Source organism: Saimiri boliviensis, chromosome 16 (assembly GCF_048565385.1).
Source record: "Saimiri boliviensis isolate mSaiBol1 chromosome 16, mSaiBol1.pri, whole genome shotgun sequence".
NCBI lineage: Eukaryota > Metazoa > Chordata > Mammalia > Primates > Cebidae > Saimiri > Saimiri boliviensis.
This window is the reverse complement of record NC_133464.1, coordinates 51,222,072-51,233,261: the sequence shown is the minus strand read 5'-3', so window position 1 is coordinate 51,233,261 and position 11,190 is coordinate 51,222,072. Positions and strand designations below refer to the sequence as shown.

Sequence of the window (11,190 nt, the reverse complement as noted above, 5' to 3'; positions counted from 1 at the left end):
CTGTCACTGAGGGAGGGGGAGTGCTGGCTGCTGACCTGCCGGCGGCTAGCTGCTGCGGATGTTCTGCTAGCCTTGGCTCCTGGCCCTCTTGCTTGAAAGTTGTCCTCAGCTCCTGCAGACAGATGCTCTGAAGCCTGCCTGCTCCATTTCCGGACTTCCCTGCCTTCCTCTGTCCCTGAGAGTCTCCAACATCTTCACTGTCCTGTACTTGCCAGGCTTCTTCTCCCCTGTGGCTGCTCCCCGGTCCCAAGTTTCCAGAGTATTTACCTGCTTCCTCGTGTGTCCAAACTCTCTAGTTGAATTTAAGTTTTGTTTCTGGAAAAACCAAGTCTGCAAAATCACATTAAGAACTGATAGTGAGAGTTCTTTCATTTAACTTCTTTCCTAAACAAAACAATCCTGCCTTGCTGTTAGGGATGTTGTCAGCTTAAATGTGCAAATGCTCTTCACCTTTCTTGATTTTTAAGGTTTGTTTTCAGGAAAACAGGAATCGTGACTGGAGGGCAAAATGCACATTTCAGCAATACATACAGGTACACATTTATTCCTACACTGGCTATAGATAATACTCTGTTCTCCAACGTCTATAAACAGGGCCTGGTGCATAGTTCTAATTAATTAACTTTATTAACTTGGAGCTGAAAGGAGGTGGCAACTTAAGGAAATAAAAAGCAATAGACCTTACCGACTAGTTCCATATAACTGCTTTTTAACTGAAGGTAAAAGAGCAGTGTCTTACTTATATGTAATAAAGCAAAATAGATGCTTAGACAGACTGCATAGCACAGTCTATTCCCAGCTTATCCACAGAATATGTTTTCCAAAAAGAGAGAGAAAAGAAAGCATAGTTTTTTCCTTTAGTGCAAGTAGCAAGTTTATTTTCTTTGATATAGAATTAACAGAGCAATGACGCCCAAATGAGGTAATATTACATTTGCATAGGAAAACTTTCCTTGAAACACTTATTTAGATCTTTGTTAAAGTTATTGATTGTCAGATCAGAGAAACTGCAATTCCAAGTTTATCCATAAAATTAAAAAATGTTACTTTGGAAGTTTCAAAATGGCAATTTTATCTCAGAGTCATAATCAGAAGGAGAAAAACACTCTCTTAGCTAAGACCAAGAGTTTCGGCAGCACTGCAACACTGTTTAAACGGCACGTGCATTTGGCAAAGAGAGTGCATGCATTCTTACTACATCATTTTTGGTTATGTGCCCAATTGCCTTACGGTCTCCTAGAGGGTCTGCTTAATGTGAATTTGACGAGGATAATAATGGGGTTAGGGGTTACCAGTCATTTCCTTACATATATAGCTCTGATGTAGTCAATTACATGTTTTTGATGATGTGCTGGTAATATATAGATTTCAATTAAAGAGAAACCTGGGCCTATATAAACAATATATATGGAATATACATGGATATGTAAAGACTTGAGGTTGATGACTTGACATTCATTAATGTTAAAAATAGTAAAGTAAAAATTCCAGTGGCTTAGAAAGATGGTATTTTCTTAAGGACACATTGCTGAACACATGGCCACCTACCTGCTCTCTAAAGCAATATGTATAATTTAACCACCAAATATAGAACAGAGGATTACTAGGAGACATAAAAAGCATTAAAGCCCATTACAATCTCGAATAAACCCAAACCTCCAGTACATAGAAAAAGCACTGCAATCATGTATTTAGCTTTATTTTTCTAATATATATCATAATTTAAAGCTATATAAGGCCACTTATATAAAAGCAATTTTTTCAAGTGTTATAGTTTAGAGCATGGCTTTATATTTGGCTTAATCATTTTTTTTTTCTTAACCAGTTTAACTTATAAAGCTCGTAATCTTGCCAGCAGGGCTTCAACTTCGGGAACTGATTCATTTTTAGAAAAAGAGCCAAGAAGTTCCGTTTCCTTTTTTCTGTTGCTTTCTACATTACAGGCTTCCTTCTTTTCAACTGCCTTGATCCTCCCGGTAGACGCATGAGTGTCTAGATTATAATTAAGCTCCTTGGCGACTGGAGTCCTTGTTGAGTTGCAATTGATATTGTAGTGTGAACGTGACCCTTCTGTCAACTGCACTTTCTGATTTTCTACGGTAAGGAAGAAAGAAGCATAAAACTTACCACCATGATAACCAAGGACTGTGCACATTATGAAACAGATTTAAAATAATTATTCTCAATAAACAAGTAGTTTTCTTAGATAATGAAACAGTCAACAGAGTAAGACGGATTTAAAGTAATCACACAGAGGTTTAAAAATAAACTAAAATATAACAGCCATCCACTTCATTAGCACCAATGCTTATTTCCTTCTTCCTTTATGCCTGATATGCCTGTCATGTGGTTATCATCAGGGCTTGGTCCCGTATTTCTTTCAGGTCTCAGTTCAAACACCACGTAAGAAGGGAAGCCTTCCGTAGCCACGCATCTAAAACAGAACTTGCCCTTTGCACTGCTCTATCCTTCCCCCTCACGTTTTCCTTGACAGGACTCATGACAGCTGGACACATCACATATTTGCTTACTTGTCCATTGTCTGTCTTACTGGAATGTATGCACTAAGACAGCAGGGGCATTATTTCAAATACTGCTAAAATTTCAGGGCCTGAAATGGCCCTGGTGCAAAGTAGGTCCTCAATAAATATTAGTTGGATAAATAAATTATTTCCATACTCTGTGACACAAGATAAACATTAATTTGAATAATAATATGAATTTTCCTTTTTGAATGAAAGCAAGAAGGAAAGTTTCTAATAAGAATTTTAAAAGTCGATTATTTTCCTTTAAAAAAATAATGAAATTGGCACACTAATAATTAAGACTTCCTAGCAAGCCAGAATGTTATATGTAATCGTCAAGAATATACACATCTATAAATACATGCAGGTATATATATACATACACATATTCATTCTTTTATTGGTAAGTGATGGTAATGATGACTTTTAAAAAACAGACACCTTCGATATTCATGTAACCTTGAACAGGGCTTGAAAATGGTTTCAGCAAACCCGACATGACATTTAAAGTTTTTTGGTTATTCTCTGAGAGATGTTCCATTGTCCCAACAGTAATGACTTTGGAGCACAAGCAGTCACTCATGACAGTATGTTTTATGTGAGTGCTGAAAATTCCAACTGAAAACAGCTTGTACATTAAAAGGTGGCTGCTGAAGATATTTACTGCACTGTCAGTTCCTGACCAGGGGCTTCCAGTGATGGATGAGGATTTTACACACTTTCTTGGACAATCTCAACAAATTTTAGAAGTATGATCACCTTTTAGCTGCTGGAAGAAAATAAATACACCTTTTCTTTCACCTTCTATATCAGGTGGTTTTTGTTACTCAAAAATCAAAATCTAACAGAGCAGTGATTTTCTCTTAAAGGAAGGTATGCTCTATAGCTTGTAATGTACATCCTGTGTTTGTTGGAAAGAGCACAGCGGATGTGGTATTCCTGCAGTTCCTATGACCATAACCTTTTTTTCCCTAGCACCAACTCTTCTGTCCCACACAATGCCTGAAAGCTGCATTTGTAGCTAAATGCAGCATGTTGCCCAGCTTACTGCTCCTTCCCCAAAATGTTCCTATTTTTGCTTACTTGATTTCTTGCAAATCACTTCATTATGATGGTATCTCTAACAAACCAGTTTATTCTGCTATTGGACCACTCTAATTAAATGTCTAATGGCAAAGAAGATATTAAATTGGCCAAAATATGAAGTGAGTGTGTGTGTGAGTGTGTGTCCGCGTGCATGCATGAAGGTGAACATGTATGTACTCCAAGAAAGTAGGGACATTGTTTTAAATAGTGCTATAGCTTTAGAGCCTAGAATGTCCTTGGTGCAAAGTAGGTGCTCAAGAAATATGTCAGGTAAAGAAATTATTTCTACACTCTATGTCACAAGATAAACTTTAGTTTGAGTAGTAATGACATTAATTTCTTTCTTGAGTGGAACCAAGGAGGAAAGTTTCCAATAAGGTTTTTTTTTAAAGTTAGTGATTTTCTCTCAGAGAAATAATAAACTTGGCAGGTAAATTATTAAAAATTCATGTATATATATGAATATATATATATATATATATGTGTATGTGTATATACTCACAACACATACATATATACCGTCTTATGAATAGCCTGTATTTATTTAGTACCTTTATTTATTAAGCACTTGTTGCACTTCAGACATTCTCACCCTCAGCATATAGATTGAGGGGTACAGGCAAAAGGTGGTTAAGTCGTTTGCTTAGACTTAGTTACGGAGTAAATCAGTGGTAGATGCCAAATGCTGTTTCTAGAGGTACTGAGGCTGTCTTAAAGAAATATGAAAACCTTTTTGCCAAAGAAAAGTGCTAAGTCATTCAAAGCTAAGTTTCATAATAATGGTGTCCTGTACTTATACTTCAAAATGCCTCTGACACACTGAATTCTCACAACTTTGTAAAGCAGATAGTATATCTATGCAAACTACCTCAACACAGTACGTCTAAGGCCACACATATCCTCCTTTTCTTTCCTGCTCTCACTTAGATTCATGACTATGAGCTTCAAAAGCACAACCTTTATCCCACCACAATTCCCTAGTCCATTCACTCTTCCATTCTCCAGGACAACCATTTCACTTTCTCCTCTCTTTCAAACAGCCAACATGTCCTCCCTCATTCTCATTTAACTCATTCATAGAGACAATTGGAAGAGAGCTCCTGCATGTGCCTCACTGCTTCCCCAACACCTATTAGCCGCCTACTGCACACACATACCTCCACCTCTCCTGTTAGGATGAATCAACCTTCCAAGCTCCCCTCTGAGGACAGCCCTCAAGGTGAGTGACGGATGTGACTTTTGCTTGTCTGCTCAAGGACATCCCTCTGGCTGCTTTGCCCTCTCTGCTGCATTGCAAAGGTTTCTTCTTCCAGGTGTTCATTCCCCTCAGCAGAGAAGTAAGCTCCAATAACCATAAATTTAGGAGGTGGAGGAATCTCTATTTGTCTCCACATCCTGCTCCACCTAGTATCTAAATTCCTGGCTCCTTTTATAGCAAAATACCTTGAAAAAATTGCCCATACTTACTCTCTCAATTCCTCTCTCCCTATTTTTCTCTTGAACCCACTCCAATCATGCTTTTGACCCTTTACTCTTCTGAAACAGTTCTTGTCAAGGTCACTAATGAATTGCACGCTGCCAAAAACAAGGCTTGCATATCTATTTGAATGTCTTAGAACTCCTTGATCTATACCAGATCCAAGGATGAAATGCCTAGCATTGCCTGGGTTTTTCTTTTAGTGTTTGGTCTTTGAACTTCTTTGGAGACTTAGGTAAATAATAATGGATGGGCCGAGGCCGGCAAAAGCATTTCTATCCTTCTGAGGAAACTCAAAATAGCTGTGGGCTTGTTTTAGGGACAAAATGAATAGAGGAAAACTAAGATGGTATTTATCTCCTCTGCAGTTTCAGGTGAGGAATCTGTCATGAGAAGCACCAGACAAGACAGTGTAAAACGGAAAGAGGCCATTCCTGAGACCACCGAGGAAATAAAAAAGAAAGTGCACAAGAGTTTTTTTTTAAAGGATGTTTATAGCTTTGTTAGAAATTCCTAGATAACAACTCTTCACTCCCAGCCCTCACATTAGCTCTCGGCACCCCCACAGCCGCCATTGTGGTCCTCAGCTTCTTTTTGCTTTGTCTTCAGCCATAGGAGACCAAAACTGTAGAACTGAGCAAGTCAGGTCTGAAACCGCAAAGCAGATAAATAAAACTGGACAGGAGTGCCTATCCCACTATAATCAGAGATAGTGCAGGTAGAGGAAGTGCCCAAGTTGGCAGTTCACTTTTTTTAGGCTTGGTTTTGTTGCCAAGCTGGGGATAAGCTATCCAGCCGCCTCAGCCTCACAAAGCGCTGGAATGACAGGTGTGGGCCACTGTGCTGACGCACCCCGGAAGTTCACTCTTATATAGAAATCTTATTGTAATGCTGAGTCAAGACCAGGTGTCATTTGTTATTACCATTGTTTTAAAGTTTGTTATTGGTGGCTTTGTGTCGGCTGGAGACCTAAATCCCATGCAGAAACATGCACTTAGTTTCCAAATGGTTGACTTTCAAACAACAGGGGGATGCCACAGCCCGGTAAGTTGGAGAAAACTCTATACTCTATCCAGGTGCTCAGAGGCATAAATAAATTGCAATTTGAGGCAGGCGGGCCCACTCTTTTCGTATGAAGTTACACAGTTACAAATGCAAGACGATACCTAGAACAAACGGACTCAATGAAAGGTAAGGCTAGGGTATCAATAAAAAGACAAGCATTTCTATTTCTCCTCAACTCAAATCTTCCCCATACACACTTTTAAATGGAAACTAAAAATACTAAGGCAAAGTGGAATGATTAATTCTTCAAGGCGAGGAGTTCATTTTATTATTTTACAAATTGAATTCTAGGCCTTTTTTTCCCTTTAAGATATTACAATTGATCTCTATGTATAATATATCTAGGACTACTGCCAATATTCAGGGCCACTGTTGATTGTAGTACTTATAGGCAAAGAACCAGCTGCTATTCTTAGTACCAATTCAGTATGAAAATGCAATTCACACATCTTGTATTTGTGTTTCTGTGGAAATAAACATGATGAGAATACATGCTGTTTTCCTTTAAGAGAGGAAGACTTACTTATTTCAATTTAATTCCTTACAGGATTCTTACTGTAAGAATTAAATATAGAGCCCCACCACAGCCTTTTCTTTGAAACTGAACTCAAAGTTGAACGTTGTTGGAGAGTTAAATGCCTCTTAAATACACATACCCACTGGAATTAAAAATGAGAATAAAAGCCTTAAACGACATCTAGTGTTGGGTCCCACATGACCTTTGGCAGAGTATAGATTTTGATGACAAAGAAAGCTTAAAAAACTCAATCGTCTTGTGCTAACATTTCCACTGTTTCTTGAGAAACACAAAAGAAATCGGAAACTAGGAAAGTTGCTGACAAAAAATTATATTTATACAGATATGTGTGTGTGTATATATATATATATATATATATATATATATATATATATATATATGCGACTTGGCATGTAAATGAGAAAATATTTCAGCCAACAATTGTTATACTTCTTAAGCTAAGAAGGCAAGGCTAAGGCCCTGGTGGACGGCCCTTGGGGAAGCCTTCTCCGCGGCAGGAAATATCAGTTATGGTTCAGAAAGAGGCATTATTCCTTTTCAGTCAGTATTGATCCCCCTTCACATTGTGGTTCTAATGGGCACTGGCTTCTTAGGAGTGCCAGCTCTCAGATGAAATATAAAATTGAGCTCCTGTCTTTTGTGGTCAATGGTGAGTCCGTGGCAGCCTTGACAGGAGGAAGAATACAGAACTCTGGTGTCCTAAACTGACTGCATCTATTCCGTGTTCCTGAAATTTGGTCTCCCCTCACAATTCTTTACCTTTTGCTTTTAACTATTACTTTGACCCACTAAGTAGCTGTTTTGTTTCACCCCAGCAATGACTTGACTTTGGTGAAAGAAAAAGAATGACCCATAAATGTAATTTTTAAAGCACCACTGGGTCTACACGATAGTAAAGTGTGTGACAAATATATGTTTTTAATCTATGCAATAACAGAAGTTAGGGGTGGCTGCTGGCAGCCCATATCCCTGTGGTTTTCCTTCCTGTTGATTTACTGATGTTATAAATAATTGTCTTCCCTTGGTTTCATTTCACTGTTTATCTTACGTATTGAAAATATATAAAAATAATTCAAAGAGCAAAAGGTCATTTTTGTATATAGTTAAAATCTTTTAGGGGTGCCAGAAACTCTTATTAAAACCTATTGTGTAAAAATAGAAACAACTAAACAAAACAATACTCCCCCTATCTTAACACAGCATGCAAAACAGAAGATGGTATTTTTGAATAGAGGAGACAACTGATGAAGAACTTTATTTGCAGAAACTCATATGTAAACTTCTATTCATGTTCTGTATCACTACCTTTTAAATAAAATTCAAAGACAACCCTGCCATCTCAGTTTCCTATGCTGAGTTTTTCTGAGTGGAGGGCTAGAAGGAAGCTCAAGATGATGCGGGCTCTGTGCACACGATACCCAGGATATTCAGCCTCTAAAGGAAATGGACTGCTTATCTTTCTGATCTGTAATATGCTACTTGAGTTGGATACCCTTCTCCATATCTGCTTTCCTCTTTCTTACCTCTCCCCTTAATTCTTAGCGATTCTAATTTGGCTTTCATCCATATCCCTCTTTTGAAATTGCTCCCTACAATATTACCAAAAGCATCAAAATTCCTAAATTCAACGGCATTTACTCATGCCTCCTTTTCCTCTTACATTTGCAACATTTTGGAATGTGTGTAATAAAGAATTCAGCTGATTTTTGTCCCAGTCCCTGGGAGGTGGCCTCTAAAGGCCGTGGAATTTTTTATTCACGTTGGGCCTCTCAGACCTATAGTTTGAAGCCCTAAAGTGATTTTTTGCTAACAAGGTAACTCATAGTGGGCCCCTAGATAGTTTATACTAATGAATGACTCGGGATGGGGGTTAACCATGCCAGAAAGACCAGTCATGTGATTAGAGGGTTGGGGTTTTGAGCCAAATGATTATGCGCCTGATTTCTGAGCAGGAGAAAGGTATGGGAGCTTGAGCTTTATCACGTGGCTGATGATTCAAATAATTGTGCCTAAGCAGCAAAACCTCAGTGCAAACTCAAGACACTGATGTCACATGAGTTTTCCTGGTTGGTAATCCTCTGTGCATCCTTACACCTCAGTGTGCAGCAAGGGTGATGCGACTCTGAGGACAATAGAGGCTTCATGTGTCTCTCCTTTGGCTGCCTTTGATTTACACTCTTTTGATATAATAAAGCTGTAATAGTAAGTACAGTACTTTCCCGAATTCTGTCATTCTAGCAAATTATTGAAACTGAGAGGGTAGTATGAAGCACTGAATTTGTAACCAAGTGATCAAAAGTGAGGGTAACCTAGGGACCCTCAAATTTGCAGCTGATACTGAAGTGAAGGCAGTCTTTTAGAGGACTGTGACCTGTGAAATCTGGCTTAACTCCAAGTCGTTGGTGTTAGAAGTCAATGTAGAATGTTATTTGTGACTTGAACATTATTATGGAATTAATAATATCCATATGATCATTATTTTTATATACGGCTCTTCTATAGTTTGCAAACACTTTTCCTGTATATCCACTCATGTGATTCTTATAACAGCCCTGTGAGATAGGTAATATGGGTATATTTACCTTGTTTGACATGAAATTGAGAAAGCAGACATGACTTTGAGGCAGAGCCAGAGACAAAACTAAGTCCTCAGACTCCTGGTTAACAGGCTCTAACATGGTATGGCCCTTGACCGTGCTTACTCTTCTAATTTTGATGATTCATTTTAAATCTTCTTTGGTAATTTGTTCTACCTTCCCAACCTGTATCAAACAATTTTAACTCTTAATGTGGCCATTTTTCACAGTTACATCCTTGGCCCCCTTTTCTGCCCTTTCTACCTTCTCTCTATCAAGATCTCACAGCTTCAAACACTTCCTCTAGGAAGAAGACTCACATCTGCATTTCCAGCCCTGACAACAGAGCTCCAGTACCGTATCCACCATGGCCTCCCTACACATTCCTACATATGCACTACTACTACTTCAAATAACACATTCTCAAATCACACTTTCATGGTCTTCATACTAACATACTGAAACCAACCATGGCCTCTGTTTATCAGCCACGCTATCTACTACTGACAGCTGTCTCGGACTACTATGTACTTGTGGTCACCTGGAGGTAACTTGGCAGATATTAAGTAAATATTTCTAAAGTATGTAATGACTTGTCAGCTAATTGATACCAGGTCACAAGTAATTTGGTCAATTGATCTGGTGGTTCATGAGGGAGAGGGTAGAGAAATAATATAAGGGTATGGTCTGACAGTATGAAACACATACTACGTACCTTATAAACCTTTTACATGCTATTTTGTTTCCTTTTGTTTTTAGAGATAGGGTCTTGCTAAGTTGCTTGCTCAGGCTGGAGTGCAGTGGTGCCATCACATGGCTCACTGTAGCCTTGAACTCCTGGGCTCAAGGTATCCTCCTGTCTTGGCCTTCGGAGTAGCTACATCTACAGGCACACATCACCTGGCCTGGCTAATTTTTAAATATTTAAAAGTGAGACAGGGTCTTGCTATGGTGCTCAGGCTCACCTAGAACTACGCCCGTGATCCTCCTACCTCAGCTTCCCAACATGCTGGAATTACAGGTGTGAGCCACTATGCCTGGCCTTTATGTGTTATTTTAAAATTTTTTCAACAATCCTAAAGTACAGGTACCAACAAGCCCATTTTATAGATAAGGAAACTGAGGTTTAGAGAAGTCTATGAACTGCCAAGGCCACATAGGCTTTGCTGTTTGCCTCCGGATAATTCAGTCCAAGTAGTCGGCCCTCCAGGTTCTGGAGGCACATGATTAGGCCTTGGGAAACAGACATGATGTGAAGTGTAAGGAGCACTTCCCAAGGATGAAGAGGCTGGGGAAAGGTTGATTTCCAGTGCTAACAACTTGGGAGCTGTATTAGAAACTAACCAGCTAATTATTTTTAAATACTTCAGGACTGAAACATATTTCTGAAGCCATTTCTAAGTCTCATCACATAGTGTGCTTTTAAGTATGTTCCTTTATTTCTTACACTTCTTCAACATTTATTAGACATTTCAAATGTACAGGTATTTCTTCTGAATAACTTACACTATTTCTGTTTCATTTCATTTTGATTTGCAGAATCGTGTAATGTAGAATCAAATAGAAAGAGCCCTGGTTACTTGGTGGAACCACCTAGCCAATGCTTGAATTATGTTTAGTTAGCATCCTATCAAGTGGCTGTCCAGCCTCAGTTTGAAAACCTACAGTCATTTCCTCACACTCTCATCAGGCAATGTAGTCCGCCTTTGGTCAGCTCTAACAATTACATGTTTTACCTTATATTTATCCAGTGTTTATTTCCCTGAAATCTCAGTCACTGGCTCTGCTGATTTTTTTCCATTAGGGCCATATTAAGTTTAATTCCTCTTCTACCCACCAGCCCTTCCACTATTTGAAGACAGATACTATATTCCCTCAATCTTTTCTTCTCCAAGCCAAATAGCTATTCCTTCAGTGATCACA

General features: G+C 38.7%; 1 protein-coding gene across 1 annotated transcript in view; it reads right to left on the bottom strand.

Moving 5' to 3' along the window:
- Positions 1 to 848: 848 nt before the first annotated feature.
- The window catches only part of DIAPH3 (diaphanous related formin 3), a 489,112-nt gene continuing 478,770 nt past the window's right edge, over positions 849 to 11,190 (bottom strand). The window contains exon 28 of the mRNA XM_074387642.1: positions 849 to 2,094. Within this exon, the coding sequence (XP_074243743.1) occupies positions 1,832 to 2,094 (263 nt within the window). The 3' untranslated portion in view covers positions 849 to 1,831. The remainder of the gene's footprint in view (positions 2,095 to 11,190) is intronic.